Here is a 21,915-nt window from a genome sequence, read left to right on the forward strand (position 1 = left end):
TGTGGAAGGCACATTGGAGATTTTCCAAAAATGAAAAGGATAACTAGTGTACGATCCAGCAATTCCATTGCAGGGTGTACATCTGAAGGAAATGAAATCACAGTCTCAAAGAGAGGTCTGCACCCCCATGCTCACCAAAGCAGCATTCACAACAGCCAAGACATGGAAGCAGCCTAAGTGTCCCTCAACAGATGAATGGATGAAGAAGATGTGTTGTATACTTACACACACACACACACACACACACACACACACAATACGTATGCATATATGACAGAGTATCATTCAACCTTAATGAAGAAAGAAATCCTGTCACTTGTGACAACACGGATGAACCTAGAGTACATTATGCTACTTGAAATAAGTGAAACAGGAAAAGACAAATACAGTACGATCTCACTTATACATGGGATCTAAGAAAACTGAATTCATAGAAAGAAAACAGATCAGTTGTTGTCAAAGCTGGGGGCAGGGGAAAAGGGGTGAAGGGGGCCAAAAGGTATAAACTTCCAGGCATAAAATAAATAAGTTCTGGGTATATACTGTACATGGTGACTATAGTTAAGAATATTGTAGGGGCACCTGGGCAGTTCGGTTGGTTGAGCATTCGACTCTTGATTTTGGCTCAGGTCATGATCTCAAGGTTGGGAGTTTGAGCCCCACATCAGGCTCCATGCTAAGCATGGAGTCTGCTTGAGATTTTCCCTTCCCTTTCCCCTCATCCCCACTCATATTCGCTTGCTCTCTCAAAAAAAAAAGGTGGGGGCACCTGGGTTGCTCACTTGGTTAAGCGACTGCCTTCGGCTCAGGTCATGATCCTGGGGTCTTGGAATCAAGCCCCACATCGGGCTCCCTGCTCAGCGGGGAGTCTGCTTCTCCCTCTCACTCTCTCTCTCTCAAATAAATAAAATCTTTAAAAAAAATACCATAGTGTATATTTGAAAGTTGTTAAGCAAGTAAATCTTAGAAGTTCTCAACAGAAGAAAAAAGTTCTAATTCTGTGTGGTGATGGGTGTTAATTAGATCTATTGTGGTGATCATTTTGCAATACATACATATATTAAATCACTACACTGTTAATCTAAAACTAATACAGTGCTATATATTAATTATATCTCAATAAAACTGGGGGAAAACACAAAGAATAACTTTTCTTTGCTTCTATGGTTTATAACTAGTAGCAAACAACCAACTGTATGCAAGGGGGACAGACAGATACATGACAGCCACACAGAAATATATTATTTGAGGCATTTAAAGAACGCCTCCTGCTCAGATCTTTGCCATTGCAAAATGTAATATGGATACCAATTTAGGAGCTAAAAAGAAAGCAAGGTATGATTCACATAACACATTCCAGGCTTGGCAACTTCAGAATTTATTGTTCATTAAAACTGTATTTTAATTATCCTAGTTTTAATTAAAGTATTATGTAGAGTTGGTGAAATGCAATTATGTGCAACTGACTTGAGATGTGTAATAGGCTAATATTTGTAAAGAAATGCATTATTGTCACTAGATCTGCTCATGTAAAATGAAGTGGTATTTTATTTTCAAATGAAAAATTGGTACATAGAGTATTAAAGTCTTGTCATTAAATACTACACTGCCAACTCAAATGGAACCAAGTGATTCTGAGTTCCCCACCCCTGCCCTTCGGCTATGTGCTTTGCTCAGGAACGACTCTCTGGCTGTGATGTAGCCTTACCCCAAAGCAGTAGGATGGTATAAGCTGCCCACACACGCCCAACAAACCTTACGACACAGAAGACACTTTAACAACCTTCATCAAGTCCACCTGCGTCACTGACCCTGCAGGCCCCGTCGTCAGCACCGGCTACCACCAGCCACAGCCCAGAACCTGGTCGAATGGTGTTTAAAGGGTGACCTTTCACCCAAGTGTCAAAATGCCTCACAATCTGAAAGGAAACATGAGCTTCTCAGGCAATCTTGGCTCTCCTCCCACTGTGCACAGTGAGGTCTGGCTTGAAGCACCGGAAGGTAGAAACAGCACTGTGTAGGCCATTCACTGAAGCAATGTCGTGTTTCCCATCTCTCTCTTCCCTATGTCTACAGACACTGATCTGCCTGCACTCATATCAACTCAGACAATGGGACTCCTCCTGGATGTGGTCAGAACAACAACAGGAACTTCCTAGGCGTCAGAAATCAGCACTTGGAAAAGCCTGTAGGACATGTACAGGAGCGAAGGCAGACTGGGGCAGAGTGGTACCCACGGCCCCAGCACATTCTCTACCCCTGGGTCCCTCCCTCCCAGCTAGTACTACGTCCCCAGACATCTACACACACAGCCACGCACAGAGCCACATCTACATAGGACATCTTTAAGAAGCATGAGGACATCATGGGGTGGGGGGTGACATATAGAATGTATCAGCTTTCACTTCCTCAAACATTAGTTAGTAAATTACTTCTCATTCATTATTTCTTGTTAACTCTCAGGACAACTCAGGAGAAAGAGATCAATCTCCCTGCTCCCAAGTACAGGAGAGGCACTGGGAGGTTATGTGATCTGTCCCAGGATAGACACCTCCTAGGTGGGTGTCTTCATCCATTTGGCTGCTATAAATACCATAAATGGGGCAGCTCATACACAAGAAACATTTCTCTCACAATTCTAGAGGCTGGAAGTTCAAGCTCAAGGCACTGACAGACTGGGTGTCTGGTGTGAGCCTCTTCCTTATTTGTGGACAGCCTCTGGCTGAGTCCTTGCATAACGGAAGTGGGGAGGGAGTGGGGAGGGAGTTCTCGAAGGTCCCTGCCATGAGGGCTCCACCCTCATGACCTAAGCACCTTCCAAAGACCCCACCTCCTAACGCCATTACACCAGGGATGAGAAGTCTAACAAGTGAACTGGAGGAGCCGAGGGAGACACAAATTTTCTGTCTACAGCGGAGGGATTCCAAAGTGCCATATGTCGGAGGAACCACCCAGAGCAGCAGTCCCAGAAGGGCTTCTCAGAGCCCAGTCTACCAGAGCAAGAGCCATCAGCGGACACCACCAAACTGTTGCCTCTCCTTCCAAGCCCCAGCCCCGCTGAAGGCCCTGTGAGGGAGTCAGAGCTCCCTTTACTCTCCGGTACCCCTGCTGCGCTTCGAGTTACTCCCACCATCTGCTGCAGAAGGAAATCTCCTGGCTCTGAATTTCCCTAGTGATGTGGGAAACATAGGCAGAAAGAAATGAAGACAAAATTAAATGTCCTTATAACCTGCAGCTCACTGACAAATACTTGAGGCAGGCAGAGCATAACACTCCTGAGCAAACTCTCAACTGTCTTAATGTCAATACTTTGCTAGAGGGAAAAACCACCTTAGCTTGACAATAGCAAGTCCTCCAGTAGCCCAAGAGTCTTCTTGAGGGGCGCTGCTTCTCCCTCTGCCTCTACCCCTCCCTGCTGCATGTCAGTGCTGCTCACTCTGTCAAATAAATGAATAAAATCTTAAAAAAAAAAAAAAAAAAGAGGAACACCTGGGTGGCTCAGCCAGTTAAGTGCCTGCCTTCGGCTCAGGTCATGGTCTCAGGGTCCTGGGATCGAGCCCCGCATCGGGCTCCCTACTCCACGGGAAGCCTGCTTCTCCCTCTGCCACTCCCCCTGCTTGTGTTCCTGCTCTCGTGCTCTCTTTCTGTCAAATAAATAAATAAAATCTTCCCCCAAAAATTTAAAAAATAAAGTAAATAAAATAAAAAGAAGAGTCTTCTTTAGCATATCAAAGTCCTTTTGGACACTCCCTTTTTCCCTTACCTCCCCCAACTCCCAAGTATATAATGGGCCACCCCTCACAGCCCCAGGGCAGCAGCTCTTCCTGCCCACCGGCCCTGTCCCTGTGCTTTAATAAAATCACTTTTTTGCACCAAAGACGTCTCAGGAATTCTTTCTCGGCCTTTGGGTCCGGACCCCAACAACAACACTACTCAAAACTACATCATGAGGACTCCTCCTCCTGCTGTCATCCCAGGCGGCTGAGCAGCCCCTGCTGTGCCCTTGGTGCCTAACCCTCTCACCTCTGTGGATACTTTCTCCTGTGCCAGCGCAGCCCCACACGCAGGGTCACCCTCTCGGCCTCGCCAACCCCCACGAAAGTTCCATTCTGAAGTCTCATCTCAAATCCCCACATCACAGCCCAGTTCTCCTGGGGAACAGTCTCAGCAGCAGCATCTCTGTGGGTCTGCTCCAGGTGGGCAAGGTCGCCGGTAAGCAGGGAGAAGGGACACAGGAGAGCACAAAGGAGGGTGGGACCCCACTGGCCCCAGCTTTGCAGCTGTGCCGGACTCACAGGATGGCTTCAGAGAGGCTGCCTGAAGCTACATGTCGCCGGACAGTCCAGCTGGGGTGGTGTGGCAAACCTCTCCCCCACAGACACCCATTCTCAGATACCCAAATGGAGACCAACATTCCTGACATTCTACTTTCTTTCTAGACTCCGTGTCCTTTGTCCTTGAGCCCACTGTTGGTGGGTCTCTCGGGGGAGCTCTCAGAAAAATAAGTTCCCAGTCTTGTCTGAAAATATCCTCTTGTCTCCCTCAGTTTGGACACTAGTTTAGCAGGCTACAGGCTTCCATCATTACACTTACATCCCTTGGAATTTTGAAGCTATTAGGTCCATTATCTTCTCTAATATCGCTGTCCACAGAGATCTAATGACTGTGCCTTTGAGGCAACCCAAATTACACGTATGGTTGCTTCTTTGTCTTCGAAGTTCGATGGTGACACTATAATATGTCTAGATTTGGATATATTTTCATTTTTCCTACTTGGAGCTTAATCTGCCTTCTGACTCTAAGGATCCATCATTTTAGGAAATACTATGACAATTATCTCCGAACATTATCCCCACCCATTCCCTCCCTTCTTTCCTTCCTCTTCTTCGAGCTCGAGTGATTATTCCACCCTTTTTATCTCTTAGCCAGTCTTCCCTATTTTCCATCTTTTTTATCTCTGTGCTTCATTCTGAGTTTTTTTCCTCACACCCACCAGGACAGTATTTTCCACTTTAGCTGCATCCTGTCGGCTCTTTCACTGATTCCACTGACTTTTTAGATAAATATTTTTCACTTCAAGAAGTTTAGTTTTTTCCTATTTGGTTCCTTTTAAAATCAACACATGAAACGATATTCAACATCATTAGTCATTAGGGAAATGCAAATTAAAAACACCGTGAGTTATAACTACACACCTATCAGGATTGCTAAATCAAAAGATGGTGCGAGTGGGAAGTGCAAGAGAAGGGCCTGAGAAATGAGATCGCTCAGGCACTGCTGGGGGGAGCACAACACAGTACAACCACTCTGGAAAACAGCTGGGCGTTTCCTTACAAAACTAAACATGCAACTACCATGTTGCCCAGCACCTGCATTCCTGGACATTCATCCCAGAAAAACAAAGACTTCTGTTTATACAGAAACCTATACACACATGTTTATAGCAGCTTTATTCACAATGGTGAAAAACTGGATACAACCCAAATGTCCTTCACCACCAGCTACACAGGCTGTGGTATGTCCATACCACAGAACACTACACAATGAGAAGGAACCAACCACCAACGCAGGCGATGACCTGAAAGAAACAGAGAATTATGAAGAGTGAAGAAGGCCAACCCTAAAACAAACTGCATGATTCCATTTACATAACATTCTCTAAGTGATGCAATTACAGAAATGGAGACCAGATCAGTGATTTCCAGGGTTTAGGGTGGGCGTGAGAGCTGGAGGAAAGGGGCGTGGCTATAAACGGGACCCAAGGGACCCTCTGGTGATGGGAATGTGTTGTGTTTTGCCTTATCAATGTCAATATCCTGGCTGTGATATGGTGCGACAGTGTGGCAAGATCTCACCATTTGGGGAAAGTGGTTAAAGGGTATATGGGCTCTCCTTTTATTATTTCTTACAACTCTATTTGAATACACGATCAACTCAAAATACAAAGTTTAATTTAAAATGAGGAGAAAGGACAAATACCGTATGTTCCACTTGCATGAGGGACCCTGGAAGAGTCAAAATCAGGGACAGAAAGCAGAGGGGAGGGTGCCGGGGCGGGGAGGGCCCAGTGGGGAGTTATTACTTAGCGGGGACAGAGCCTCAGTGTGGGAACAAGAAAGGGTTCTGGACATGGATGGTGGAGACAGCTGCACAGCAATGGGAATGCCCTTAGCGCCACAGAACTGTACACCGAACCGTGGTTAAGATGGTAAATTTTACGTGACATGTATTTTACCAGAATCTCAAAACGTTTTCCAAAACAACACAAACTCCCGCAAAGACTTCCTACTATATATGGAATAAATCCAAATCCCTTTGCAGACTCAGATGCCTCCCGGTCCCGTGTCCCTCCCAGCCTCTTCCCTCTGCACACTCTCTCTGCCTCTTTTCCACACCCTAACCGCACGACAGCCCCTCCAGCTGAGCAAATACAAGCAGCTCTTTCCTGGGTTTGCAAGTATTTGCCCCTCTGCCAAGAACACTTGTCCTCCAGCCTCGTGCAGACAGAAGCTGAGAAAGCAGTCAGCATGGCAGAGGAAGTGTGGGCTAGAACACTGATCAGCTGCTGCCCTCTCCCCACCTTAGCTCCCATCGGTAAAGTGGGGATAATAACGGGACGACTCACTGGGCTCCTGGGAGGAGCTCGTGAATCATTACACGGAAAACACTTAAAACAATGCCGGCACTCAGAAATATTAATAATTACTGTTACTAAACATCACCTTGAGAATACCACAGAATTTATCTTGAATGAAATAAGCCAGACACAAAAGATTTCATATTCTATGATCCCGTTTATAAGAAATTCTGCAATAGACAAACTCTCCTACAGTAATAAAAATTAGATTAATGGGCAGGGCTGGAGGCAGGGGGCACAGGAGTACTAACTGCACCAGGGAACTTGACTGGGAAGGGGCTGACATTTGTCACATATTTGCTAGAATTCATCGATTTGTATGCTGAAAATCTGTTCGTGTTGTACGTAAATTCCAACTCAGTGACATGGTTGCTACAACATCGCCTGCCCAGAGAGGCTGTCCTGGGCCCCCCAGTGCAAAGCAGCGGCCAGCTCCCTCCCTCTCCCGCTCAGCTCTCCCATCCCTGTGCATTCCCTCGTGGTGCTTGTCCCCTGAGAGTATCCTGTTTATTAGCCTGTTTCCATGCGAGGCCATAGCTCACTGATGGCAGGACCTTCAATGCCTCATTCCCCTTTCCACCCCTGGCAGCTAGAACAGTGCCTGGCACAAAATGAGTGCTCAATAAATATCTGCTGAATGCATGAAGGAAGATAGAGAGGGAGAGGCAGAACTGGCCTGCCCTTCCACAAGCATCGCTGAATGTGAACACCAGAAAGGACTTCAGTGGCCATTTAGCTCACCTTCCCCATCTTGACATGGGAAAATGGAAGCAAAGCAGAGTAAGTAATTTGCCCAAGGTCAGAATTAATGATGGAAGCAGGTCCGGAGTCCACATCTCCTAGTCTTTTTCACTTACACCAAATATGGCTCAATTCACATGTATAGACATACTCTATAAACATTCACAAAATGCCTATAAAATATAAAAATTTTAAAAGCATATTATTTTGAAAGCCCAGTTAACTATAAAAATATTATTACAACCAGATCTACTTCATTCAAGCATTAAGTTGTGACTTCCATTACAAGTGCTAATTTAAACAAATCTTTTTTGAAGCAACTGAAATGACATGGTAATAAGTTAATGGACATTCAAGTATTTAAGTATGGACAATTACGAGTCAGGCTGATTCCATGTCACCTGGGATGTTGTTTACTGCCCATACTTCACAATTCACATCTTTCCTGGCAAGTCATCCTGCAAAAAGCTGACTGGAGGTTGAAATATTTAATCTATAAACTTTGCATTCCCCGGCAAACACGTGCAAGTACACTGTGCTTCCATATTCCCGTCAGGTAGGCTGCTGCATGCAGTCTGAGCACAAGAACCTGCAATTAAGCAAGAGAATGGCACCGTACAAAACAAGTTTTTGCGTCCTAATCTGATAAGTGCCGACATAAATTACCTCCTGGAGGTGAGAGAAATATTGCATGACATCAACATTCACATTTCACATTCTGAGAAATAAAAGGAAACAAAGAGCATATATCAAAACCAAAATAACACAGAACAATTTTATTATCAAATTAGACAATATAAGACAAGGCTATCCTCATCTTTGATATGCAAAGACAGCAAACTAACTGTTTGGATTCAGTGAATCAGAAAAATAAACACGCATTTTTTTTTATCTTCTTAGATAAATAAAACCTATAATTACCTATTCAAAAATCCTGAGTATAACTTATTCTCATTTCTTTCAAAGTATTGTTTGCCTTTCCTAAGATATATTTCTCCTTCATCCACAGCACTTTTTCTCAAGGTTTGTTATGCTTCCCCCCCCCCCCACTTTGGTGAGGAAGTTTACAAACACTACATGGCTTTTCTTCACATTTCTTCAAGCACTCAGCCATTCCAGGAGCACGCATCTGCTCGCAAGACAGAGTTCTCAGAACAAGGATGTTTTTGATGGCCAATACCCAGAGGACGCTGAAACTACCGGAGGAAAAGACCTACACATGCCACGCAGGGCTGGGACCCTCACCTGCTCATGTCTGAAGGCGAGAAGAGTGAGCACTGCCGGCAGCGGGCACGGGCCAGTCAGGGGCACTGGCACTGAACACAACTGTGCCAGAAGAAGACTTTGCCTTTCCTCCTTTGTCCCTCCTTCCCAGCCTACAAGTCCCCTGCTGCTTCTGCAGCCTTCCTCCCCCTCTGCCCGTTACGTGACACAGTCACAAGTTCCAGGAGTTAGGACCTCACATCCCTGGGAAGCCATTAAAGTGCTGACTTGCTCCCTGCTCCTCGGCCTCGAGCACAGTCCCGGTACCCCACCACCCCCCGTGCCCACCTTCTCCCGGTCCTTCTACTGGCTTGGTTCTGTAGTTCTCTAAGTACTCCAGTGCATGGTCTTTTAGCTCAGCCAGAGTCATCCTCTGTGACCAAAAGCATCTCAACTGATATGATGGAACTCTTTGGGCTTCATTTACTGACTTAGGTATTTTATACAGAGCATTAAAGAGCTTTAAAAATCACAAACACACCAACAATCCCCAAGTTTAGCCTAGACCTTTTTGCTGACCATGAGTCTGATATAAACAACTATCCCATGACTGGATCCTCTTGACCATCTACTATGCACCTCAAACGTGCAAAATCCACCCCCCCCAAATATAGACAAAACTTGCTTTGCCCGCAAATCATCTCTCCTGTTCAGGAAATGTTAAGTCCATCCTATCAGTTGCAAAGGCCAAAATTCTTAGAGTCTTCCATGGCTTCTCTCCTTCTCTCACACCCCACATCTAATCCAGCAGGAAATCCTATTCATTCTACCTTCAGAATATATCAGTATATACACTTCTCACCACCTCTCCCCAAACCAAACCACTCGGTCTGAGTCACCTGAACTACTGCAGCAAACCCCTAACGGGCCTCCTCATTTGGGATTCTGCTGCCCTGTGTCCATTCTTCACAGAACTCCTAACACAAGAATCACAAGGGAGATCATGCTGCTGCTCTGCTCCGATCCTCAGAGCAAATGCCAAAGTCCTCACTCTGGCTAAGTAACCAGCATCTAGGAATCACACTTAGCCAGCTCAGGAACCTCACCCCCAGCCCTCTCCCTTGGTCCAGCCTAGCTGCTCCTCCAACACACGGGCCTTTTCCCTACCTCGGGTGCTCTTCTCACAGATTTACCCCCAGGCCTCCTCCCCTGATTTGTTCAAGCCTCTGCTCAAAGAGGGCATTATCGAGAGGCCTTCTCTGATTCCACATCTGAAACAGCAACCCACATGACCCCTGCATTCCCCTCTCGGTCCCCTGCTTCATTTTCTCCTCACTATTATCATGAGCTGGGATGTCCTCTGGAGACAGGCTTCCTGAGCACAAGGACTTGCTTTTGTTTCCTGCTGCATATTCGGTGCCTGGAACAGTACCTGGTATGTGGGACGCCCTAAGTACTTAATGAAAGGGGGGGGAGCCCAAACTGCAGTCAGAACTTTGTGGGTTTTTCATTTAGCCTCGTTCTGATGTGAATGTGAGGCAGCTCACGTCCACCATGGGGACATTCACTTCAGCTACTTTTCTGGGACGGTGACGGATTTTTGCTGCTCCTTTCGCCACACAATGTAAGCCTCCTCCTTCAACAAGTATGTAGCTCAAGAACAAAGAGGTTGCCAGTGACAGGGTGCTGGGTCTGCACAGGGCAACTGCCCTCTAACCTCCTGCTGCCCCCCAGCCTGTGTCATACACACACATCACTTCCACCCCATCTCCCACTAGGCCTCTGAATTTCATAAAGCCTATGCCTTAGTCAGAAAACCACGTCTGCCTTCGCTTTTGTCAAAAATTTCTGAAGTTAGGGCCTTACAGACCCAATACAATGGATAAATGACACACTTGCAGGCACACTCAGGGCTATGTGGGAGCATGTGTCTGTGTGTGCCTGTGGCTCACAGCAACCTGTATTATTTCAAACCGAAGGCTGGTGTTCTGAAAAGGAAGAAACAGGAATATAAGAAGTATATGGAAAAATAAATCAAAAGCACCAAGAAGGTTCGGCAAAATAAAGTGAAAAGAATTAGCGTGATGCAAAAGACAGCATGAGAGTCGGAGCCAGAAAGGCCTGGGGTGGAACCCCAGCTCCACCATTGGTCAGCTGTGTGTCCTTGGGTGGGCTGGTTAACATCTCCAACCCTCAGTCTGGTCTCCAGAAGCACAACTAATTACACTTCTTCGGAAGGCAACTATGAGTACCAGGGAAGATGTGTTTAAAGTAGGTACTCAATAAATAACAGCTGCTGTTAAAATTATTAATAGGCTATTCAACTAACTTTTCAAGTTAGGAAATACTAGAATTATTGCTTCCCTTGAAAATGAAAAAAAAAATCATTTAATTGTAAGCCAAAAGCTCACATTCTGAAGGTCACAGGGGGCGGGGAGGAGGTGGTGAGGTGCCTGGGTGGCTCAGTCATTAAGTGTCTGACTCTTAGTTTAAGCTCAGGTCATGATCTCAGGGTACTGAGATCAAGCCTCCCGTAGGGCTCGGGACTCAGCGCGGAGTCTGCTTGTCCTTCTTCCTCTGCTCCTCTCCCCATGCTCTCTCTCTCTTAAATAAATAAATAAAATCTTTAAAAGCAAATAGTAAGGAGGTGGGGCTGGCGAGATGAGGCTCCTCCTCCCCGTGGCAAAGGACCATCTCCCCAGCTGTGTTAGGGAACTGACCTCAGATAACCAGCTTACAGCAGATATAGAAGCTTGACCTGTTTCAGTATGAGTGAAACACTTTGAGCCAAACATTTCAGTTTTTAAATGACACCTCTGGTGGTGCCGAACAGAGCTAATGCCATCTGACTTTTGTCTGCCAACCGTCTAGGCAGGGGCCATGCAGAAATACCCTCCCAACTCCTATCCAAAGCCAAAGTTTCTTAGAAGTAAAAAGCAATGTGTCTTTGAATGATGTATAAACTTATCAAGAAAACCACACATGCACTGATTTATGACATCTTGCACAGCAGGTACTTAATAAATATGGGGGTGATGATGAGGTGGAAAATATGAAACAAAAGGCCTTGCAAATGTGGAAATATCCATAACCAGCCTCATCTCATCTCATCTCCTAAAAAAAAAAAAAAAAAGATCACCGGCATATCATTCTACTGAGATTGGAGATTTATCAATAGCTTCGCAGACCATTTGTTTGATAGGACACTAAGTTAAAGCCTACTTAGCATCTTTACATTAGTAGCTCACCAGGAATTAAACAGTCTTTAGCAAGAATCTGCAAGTAAAAAAAGAAAAGCTTATAAAATTAAGAGCTGTTATTTCATTCTATCCCCTTTCATACTTCTTGAATAAATGCTGCCTCGTGAATATGGCTAGACTGCAAGTCAACAAGTGAGTTGCTATATAGCTGCTTGCTGCTGAGTTAAACTAATCCTTCCACCATGGATTGTGCTCCCATTGACATTAATTAGAAGCTCCGATGTTGGAGAGGAAGCTTAGTTCAATTTACCCACCCTCCCTAGCACCCACTCTTCCCTAGCATTCATCCCAAATTGGCCCAGCCACACTGTGCTCAATGCTAGAACCTTCCAGAATATTTCACCAAAGAGTCTACCTCAGCTGCCTTTTGTTCAGCCTAACAGTCCTCTAAAAGAATGAAAAATTGACCCCTGTTCTTTGTTTCACCGACCTCAAGAAGCATCTGGTGTCACTGGAATCAATATAAATGTGGACACCCAAGCAACTCTTAAAAAAATGAAAAGGAAAGCAGTTATCCCATTTTCTAAAGAAATTAGTATTTTTACTGAAATTTTTAAATATGGCCTTTATACACTTCAATATTTTTCCTGTACCAATAACAAGAATAGAAACATTTGTTAGATAAGGTTAAGAACGGTCTGGGGTCAAGCAGGTTCAGATACCCAGGCAGAAGAGTCATGATACTTGGCTTAGATTTAGAGAAGGGACCCCATGGATGGGCGGGTAGGGGAGAAAGCAAGTTTACACCTTACAGTGACTTTCAGAGTTATATTTCAAACCTATTTAGCAAATTATCTTTTTTATATATATATCCTTTTTGGAAAAACACAACAAAACAAAAGCATTTTCTTCTCATGAATTTTTGTATGAGTGCAACCATCTGATGGCATAAGGGCTTGACTTTTAGCCCAAGCTTATAAGCATTTCATGATTCTTTCAGAAATGTTCATTCCTGAAATGTTTATATTTGGTATATTATCTTTAAATTATATTGCAAAATGCCCAGTTATGAAACATATACCAAATGTTCTTTTTAATCACTTAAAGCTCTAAATGAAAAAAATCTGTTTGGCATTAGATAAATACCTTGAATGTGGGATAGGCAGGAACACCTTGAAATAATGCTTAACTAATCACAAAGCAACTCTTCTGCAATAGTTGGGCGAACCACTAATTAGATGAAGGGAAATAAAACTGTCATGGCAGGATAAAAGGGTAAAGAGAAATAAGCAGTAATTACTGTTTTATTGTCAGAGAAAGTAGTATCAAACATGGCTCAGTAAAAAGAGGGGGAAAAACCCCACAGCTCTATAAGTAAATACCAGCACTCATTAAATTAGTACTTGGAGCTAAACACAACTCAGGGATGACAATGACATCTCAAAAAGTACATTCAAGAGGGGAAAAAACGGACCTTAACAACTAAGTAAGGATGCTTTATTCTGGGCATGCAGCTTATCAAAGAGTAACATTACAAGATGATTCCTTTAAACTGCTTGAACATTTCCAAGCCAAGTCTTCCAAAAAGCTGCTTAGTAAGGCCTGGGGGAAGACTACCAGACCAGGTTATTATTCTTTTCAAAGCTTAACTGACACAGTGAAATTCATTAAATAATATGTCAGTGTTGCCAACAAGTGTAATGAGTTGTGTTTTAAAGTTTGGTGCAACTTACATTCTGTTGCTGGGTATGATCTTGTGCCCTTCTCTGAACCAAGTCACTTGTGGTCTCGGGCAGCTGGTGATGGGCAGTAAGTTGAGGACTGCTGCATGTCCTTGAGACACCGTTTTCCTCTGGTCTATATCCATGAAATTTCCCAAATCTGCAGAGAAAAATCAGACCCTTTAAGTTCCAGAAAACTCTTTTTTGGGGGAGGGGGGCAAAGATGGAAATAACTATATATTACAACAAAGTCACCAACGTTGCTATAATTAAGCAGTAAGACAAGAGAGATTGAGCAGTAATGCTGAAGAGTGCAGATCTAGTGGTGAAGCGAAGCATGAGGCAGAGCCATGTGCCCCCAAAGTGCCCACGAAATGCATTAATCAGCAGAACTTCATGGTCTTTGTGTCACAGCAACACTACAATGAAACGTTTGCAACTGATTTTAATATTGGAATAAACTGTGGGAAAGCATCCCACCACAGCAGAGACTAACGGAGCGCCATCACCTACCCCCCGGCTCCCCAGTCTCTGAGGCTAGTTCCACCCAGGCAGCCGCCATTGTGCTGTTCATTTTTTTTTTTTAATTTGGGGCAAGCAGACTTTGTGCCAGTCCCTGTGCTACTGGTTAACAGCATTTTTTAAAAAATGGATGTCACAGAAAAAAACCCAGTCATTAGAATGTAGGTATAAGAGGCCAATTTTTTAATTAGTAACATTTGAAACTTCTGAAAAATGTCTATGTCATGCTTAGATACAGATATGTGTAATACACACATGTGGTATACACTATGCTCATCTCACTGTATATAAAAATTTGGAACAGTCCATAGAAAATCCCTATTATCAATGGATTTTTTATTCAAAGAAAATTATTTCCCATGTAATAAGGAGCATTTAATATTCTAGGAAAGAGATGAAACCAACTAATGAACCAGATTAGGAAAATAGTCACAGTTATTTTCAAACTTGTTGAAATTTACTATCAAAACGAAAGAGAAAAGAGGGAGAAGAAAACATCTAAGAACCAGAGATAAATGATAGAAACAAGGGTATAAATAATTAACCCCAAAAAAGCCCAAAATTTAATATTACATAATAGAATTTAATATATTATAATAAATTCCAAGCTGTTAATTTATTCAAATATGTTTGGGGTATTGATCTGAACTTTGTATTTATTAATTATGTTTTCAATTATTACACTGAATAGAAGTTCTCAATTATTCCACAGAAAGATTTAGCTGACTGAATTCACCACAATTCAGAAAAGTTAAGCTTTCCTAATTAAAGACATAACTAAACATGTACAGTATCAGCACCTCACGTAGTCACTAGTAATTACAGAATGGTAGAGTAATGAGCAATTATTCTGTTTGATATAGTAATGCTGAAGACTATAGGCCTTACCCGTGGTCAAAAAACAAATAAGAAAACACTGTCATCATTGGGTGACAACCCAATTTAGGAGCGCTCTGGAGTTCTCTCAAATCTGTCATAACCTAGTAACTTAAAGCTTCATAAACACCTTCTGCTTTCTTTTAAATGAAGAGACATTTTGGTAGTAAATTCAAAACATAATAAAGCAGATAGGCCATTTTAGATGGACTCGACCCTTCACAGACTTTGGACTACAGAAGTGCTTTGCATCAGCCAGCTGGTCTCTCCAATTCCTGCTAAAGATGACATCAAAGGCAAACTCTCTACGTTCTGATATCTCCTCCAGTTACTTTTACTCCAAAATGGGTCTGCCTCACAGAGAACTCAAGTAACTAACAGTAAGCCCGTCTAGGACATTACTATCCACCTAGTTTTTATTGTGTAGCTAAAGGATTTCTAAACAAATCACTGGAAAGAACTAATTATGAACTGAAAAAATTTTTTCCTAACGGGGTTTAATTTTTTATTTGAAAAACATTTGAACCTGAGTATCATAAATGCTAAGAGCAGCTAATCATAAAAGAGAAGGCATCCTGTTAAATTTTGTTTTCTGTCTTCCACAGGGCCTGATGGAGGCCCTGACTGCTGAGTGGCCAGGACTGGCATTTACCTCATTAACCCCAACACCACCATTGGACCAGCCCCACTGGCTGTTTACTTATCTCCCAAAACCTTTAGCAATGACTCTATTCCAAAGAGAATCCAAGACAGAATCTCAATTCCTACAACGGTTAAAAGTGATTCTGATCAGCATTTCCCACAGACATTTTATTTCTGTTATTCATCATTGGAGACTTTTCCAATGCACACATACATGCGACGTGAACTTCTGATCTTCTCTGCAAGAGAGCTCCCATCCTGTTTCGCACCACACAGCGGTAAAACCCAGCATCAAGCCTCTGTAAAGACGGGATAATATACCTGCCAAATACCAAAAAGAAGTGTTAATGCTTCTATATCTAGGAGCAGCTCTGGCATCTCATTTCACAAGTGCTCAACAAATATTTTATTTTTGGTAAACTAATGTCTATGTAATCCTTCTCTGGTCAACATGCTCACCCCAACTGCAATTTATCTGTGAGATTACATAATCGGTGTCTATCTCCCCAGCGAGGCTTCCAGTAGTACATGAAGCTGGTTCTAGACCTGTCTTGTTCATCACTCCACCCCTGGCGCCAGGCACACTGCCATACATGTAAAAGATAACACTTATAACTAGTTGAAAAAATGACAAACGTAAAATAGCTCTAGGTCATTACACTTAAACTAGACATTTCAACAAAAAGTGTTTATAATTCTCTCTCTTAGAATCTCTAAAAGTTATTTCTAGAACTGGCAACAATCTTTACATAATGTGTCATGTTACTCTCCCTAAAAATTCCAACAACACTTTCAAGATGAGATACAGGTGTCATCAAGGCAAAGAGAGCAATGACCCAGTGACACAACTCCCCTCTGCACTCACTGTTGTAGAGCCCCCAACACAATTCATACACTTCCCTCGCTTCCTTCTCTGCATATGGCCTGACATTAACTTTAAAAACATTTTGGGTAACTGAAAGGTGATTTCACTGGTATTTTCCACTGCTGTGACTGTAAGTAATCACATCCTTCAAACCAATGCCTTTCTAAAAACTTCAATAACATCCTACAGAAGAAAATAAGGTAGTTAGAAGATACAGATCCCATAAAAGCCCTGCTTTAGGGTTTACTATTAGTTTTATAACTTAGGATGTTTTGAAATCCATAAGCAAGTACAATTTATAACCAAGGACCACTTGAAGTGAGTTTTACAGCTCCAGAGCCCAAACCTTTCACGATACCTAAGAGAGTACATTAATTGGTTTCTAGGCCATGTTCAAAAACAAATCAAGAATAAGGCTGAGTCCTGAATACTTTTTACAAATAGGAAGTTGCCTACCATAAGAAAGAAAAAGAGAGCTAACACCCAATCAAATGGTAGCCTATTTCCCAAAAAAGAGAAAACTCGGCGACGTTATCTTTTATTACAAAGATGTTAATAGTTATCTTCAATTTAAAAATACTTCTCAAAAGGATAATCAGAGAAACTTTTAAAAATCTGGTAAAAAGCACCATGAACAGTATGCTTTATTAGCTCAGTTCCTAAACATAGCTTGAAATCGCTTATATTCAACTGATTGCTCATCCTTTTACTCAAGTATGTCCAGTTCGTCAACCTGAAAAAGGAACTTAAAGGCATAATTTTTAAGTGACTAAAACATCTGGACAATATAGGTAATTCAGCACTAAGCAAATATTAATCAAAGTATGTTTTCCCTCTGATAACCATCTTGGTATTCCCATGACAAGATTAATAAAATCTTTTATGAAAATTATTGCTGAGTTTTAATCTTCAAAATTTTACTCTATTCTGAGGAATGGCTCATCTCAAACAAAAAATTAATTAGTGTGGATAATAAGAATAATATCAAACCAAACACAAAAAGTCAATGCCATTTATTTAAATTACAAATCAAGACTAGAAGGATGAGCAGCTTTAACTGTCAGATACTATTATTATACTAAGGAGGAGTTTTGAAATTAAGTTAAAATGAAGTCAACAAAAGTTTTTGGAAATGAAATAACACAAGTATTGGGAGGACATATTTGAAAAACTACATGAACAGTTTCATCATTGCAACATTTCCAAATTTATATAATTGTTATCCATTCCATTTTCTTTTTTTTTTTTGCAGTATCCTAGATTTTAAATTTTTATGAATTTCTGTAGTAATCCTATGTACTAATGCACAAAAATAGCAGTGTTTTCAAACCACAGGGAGAAGCAGATACAAAATTGAATATTAGGCATATGCTGTTTTGTACCATCTCTTTAGTCTAATGTCTCGGCAGGGAAAAAATATACAGAAAAGTTGCAAAGTACTCCACCTATTATAGGAATTCCTATACAAATTATGTTCACCTAACAGATGGGAATATTCACTGCAAGCCTATTGTTTATAAACACACATTTTTAAGCAGAGAATGTTTCCTGGCTCTTTATAAGAAAGTATGATAAAATCTTAGCACCATATGCCACTAAAATATAGAAAATGCCTGCTCCTACTTCAAATAAACACAGCAGGGAATGTTTGTATTCACTGTATAAAGGCAGAATTCTACTAGACCAACAGAATATTTTCCAGGGCTAGTTCATTATCAGGAATAGCAAATTAAAGAAAATCAAACACAAAATCACAGCAAAACCAAGGGTTTAAATGTCCATTCCTGCTAAGTAAGAGAATACCTCAGTTCTGAATTGCCTCTCAGATGGACCACAAGAACCAGTCCAGAATTTCTCTAGCAAGCAACGTTAGCTCTATTTCAGCCCATAAGTAGCTGCTTGACTAGCCCTGCCTGTAGTGAACATTTGACATTTTTTTGTCTACCTGGGATCTATAGCATTTTCCTGTGTTCGGAGAATTTTCCACTCTGAGTCTCGGTGGAGGCAAACCCCTGGACACAGGCAGGAAGCAATGTGTGACCACTGGCCACACGTACTCTGGATTTTTGATCTGAGGCTGGTGATGCACAGGAATGGGGCTGAAGGAGCATTCATCTGACAGCAGTGGTCCCGGGGTGCAGCAGAGCCCGGGCCCAGGGGGGCAGTGGCAAACAACAGTATCCAGGCTCCAGGTGAACTAGCAGCAGGACTCTCGCAGGACTGGCTCCTGGGCTGACTGGCTCTAGTGGGCTCACCTCATTCTGTTCCTGCCCAATCTCCAGCCTGCCTGGAGACTGATTCTAAGGGCAACCCAACGTCCATACAACAACTTCCTATTCCATTTCAGTAAGAAAGAGTTTGTTTCTGTGGCTTGTCCTAGAATTCCCCACATGTCTACACTACAGGACACAGCCAAAATTATTTCAGGTGAAAAAGCATCTGAAGTTACCAGGTGCTCACCATGGTCACAGAAAAACCCAAATAATGCCTCTCCAAATCATCTCTCTTTTAAAAATCGTGGCTTCCTGGTAAACCACAAAGAATCACTAGGCAATAACAGTCCCTCCAAAACTGGGATAAATTAACCTGTTATGAATTTTCCTGAACATGAAACACTAAAATTTGAGAAAATGTCTGATAAAATACTGCCTGGGTGCAGACAAATTACTGTGGAGCAGTTCTTCCAGGAGCAGTGAGGTACTATGACTAAGGACACAGGTCTACAGAGATCGGTGCTGGTTCTGAATAATGATGGCACATCTGCATTTCTCCGTCTCAGGTCAGGCAATATAATTCAATTCCAAGACAGAATCTTCATGCCCATTAAAATTAGACCTAAGGCTTTTTTTTTTCTTTGAATAGGGATCCTACATCCATTTTATGCCACTCCAGGTAGGACTATTCTTCACAACTCTAACTTTTTATGCTGGTATCAAATATCTATTTTGCATGAAAATAAACAACCAAGTTCTATAATAAACCTTCATATCTTGGCCCAGAGCCCAATATTATATTCAAAGTAAAAAAAAAAATGGTTAAGGAAAACAACAACAACTACACCACCAACAAAAACCCCTGTAAACCATTTATACCCTTCTTGGAACTACTTTGATTTTTCTTTTGGAGATGTGATGATAAATCATTAGGCTTTCAATGTTATTTCTATAAATTTCCTATATGAAATTTAAAAAGAATAATAATCAAAAGTGGAATCAGTCTACAGCTTTCTTTACAAACAAAATACTGAAATGAAAAATCCAGAGTGAAATGTGTTAAGAAAAAGATAAGAGGACCTAGACCCTTAAGCAGTGTAGGACTATAAGAGATTCTAATTATTTTAGCCAGAATGTGCAAGACTAGTCCATTTGAGCCAAATATAACTGTTATTATTGTGGGCTGGGCAGTTCAAAGAGGACAGGACTAATGGAGAGGTAACAAGCAGAAGAGTGACTATAAACCAAGTCAAGAAAACTGAAGCCGAACAACTTGGAGAACTAAGCCATTTATGGGAAGACACAGGCGGAAGTCACACTCAGTTCAGTGGGATGATGAAGAAACCAACTGGTTACATGTCACCTAACAAAAGAGTTCTCAATTCAAGAGACCGCTCCTTTTGATGAGTAGGGGGCAGAGCAGATTAAAAACAAAACAAAAGACAAGTAGAGGAGTCTTTCCCATAGCTTAGCAATAAAGCATAATTAGATGCTTTGTCTCAGGGTCTTCAGATTTTTAACTACTGATCTTGTATCCCATAACACTGCTAAGTCCACTTAATTAGTTTTGGCAGCTTTTTAATAGATAATGTCACATTTTCTATATTGACGATCATGTCGCCCTCAAAAAAAGACATTTTTATGTCTTCTCTTACAATCAAGATGTCTTTTATTTTTCTGTATTTGTTTTCCTTACTGCATCAGCCAGCAAATCCACTATTGGGATCTGCTGAGCTTCTTTCATTGGTGGGTTTGTAGTTTTCACTAAATGTTGAACATTTTCAATATTATTCCTTCAAATACTTTTCTGCCCCTGCCTCCTTTGGGATTCCAATCACACATACATTAGGCCAGCTGAAGTTGTCCTGCAACTTCTTAATGATCATTTCATTGGGTTTGATCCCCCCCTTTTTTTTCTATCTGCCTTTCATTGTGGATAGTTCTATTGCTATACCTTTAAGTTTACTAACATTTTCTTCTGCCATGTCTAATCTGCTGATACCCCATCCAATGTGTTTTTCATCTCGGACATTATAGATTTCATCTTCAGAAGTTTGATTTCTGCCTTTTAATATGTTTCATGCATGTATTTAGCTTTGATCACATGGAATACATTTATGATGTTTCAATATCTTTCTCTGCTACTTCTAACACCTGTGTCAGTTTTGACTTGAGAGATTAATAGATTCATATTTCTCCTCCTTATGGGTCATACTTTTCTTCCTCTTTATGTGCCTGATAATCTTTGATTCAATTCTAGACATTGTGCATTTTACCCTGTTTGGTGCTGGAAATTGTTGTATTGCTATAAATATTCTTGAGTTTTGCTCCCCGATGCTTCAATTTTTTTTTTAAGATTTTTTATTTATTTATTTGACAGAGAGAAAGACAGCGAGAGAGGGAACACAAGCAGGGGGAGTGGGAGAGGGAGAAGCAGGCTTCCCGCTGAGCAGGGAGCCTGATGCGGAGCTCGAACCCAGGACCCCGGGATCATGACCTGAGCGGAAGGCAGACGCTTAACAACTGAGCCACCCAGGCACCCCTCCAATGCTTCAAAAATACTTGAAAGTCATCTGATCCTTTCTGGTCTTGTTTATAAAACCTTAGGATCAGAGCTGCATTTGGTCAAGGCTTAATAATTCTCATTACAGACCCAAGATAATTCTGTATCCTCTATCCATTAATCCCATAAATTATGAGGATTTTTGGTATGGCTGGTGAGAACAGGCCTCCCCCCCCCCCCACCAAGCCCTGTGTGGTAAGCATGGGAAGAACTACCGTCACTTCTGGGCAGTGTTTTCCTGGGCCTTGGTGACTCTCCTCACATGAATGTGCTGATGAATATTCTGCCTAATACTTAACATAGAACCTCTGCAGATCTCTAGTCCTCTTTCCCTGGTAACTCTCTGGATTCTTCATTCTCTCCAACTCAGGAATCCTCCAGACACATGTGCAACCCTGTGTCTGGGCCATAGCCTAGAAATTCTCACATGGCATTAAAGCTGGGACAATCAGAGGGCCCACTGATTTTCTGTTTCTCAGGCATCACCACCTTTGGCTGCCTGATGTCCAGTGTCTTAAACACAACTGTTTCATATACTTGTCTGGTTTTATGGTTGTTCAGATTTCCTATCTAGGATTCTCTTTTATATTTCTTAGTGAAGTTTTCCACTTCATGTAGGTTCTTATAAAGGTTATTCCCAGGTATTTAATAATTTTTATTGATATTGTGAATTTTTTCATCTTTCTATAAGACATAAGAAAAAGTTATTTTTCCTTAACCATTCCTATTTTC

The 21,915-nt window shown here is 41.9% G+C and overlaps 1 protein-coding gene across 2 annotated transcripts in view; it reads right to left on the bottom strand.

The window, feature by feature from the left end:
- SDK1 (sidekick cell adhesion molecule 1) overlaps positions 1 to 21,915 on the bottom strand; it is an 893,742-nt gene that overhangs the window by 498,482 nt on the left and 373,345 nt on the right. The window contains exons 1-3 of one of the 2 annotated variants that reach the window (XM_073886318.1): positions 16,002 to 16,115; positions 15,757 to 15,863; positions 13,515 to 13,662 (exon numbers count right to left, since the gene is read on the bottom strand). In XM_073886318.1, coding sequence (XP_073742419.1) covers positions 13,515 to 13,662; positions 15,757 to 15,863; positions 16,002 to 16,072 — 326 coding nt within the window. In that variant the 5' untranslated portion in view covers positions 16,073 to 16,115. Of the gene's footprint in view, positions 1 to 13,514; positions 13,663 to 15,756; positions 15,864 to 16,001; positions 16,116 to 21,915 lie in introns of those variants that run through there. The other variant, XM_073886319.1, reaches the window with a different exon arrangement.

The sequence above is a fragment of the Callorhinus ursinus genome, unplaced genomic scaffold (assembly GCF_003265705.2).
Source record: "Callorhinus ursinus isolate GAN/ISIS: 27379988/994484 unplaced genomic scaffold, GSC_fseal_2.0 scaffold70, whole genome shotgun sequence".
In the NCBI taxonomy this organism is placed as follows: domain Eukaryota; kingdom Metazoa; phylum Chordata; class Mammalia; order Carnivora; family Otariidae; genus Callorhinus; species Callorhinus ursinus.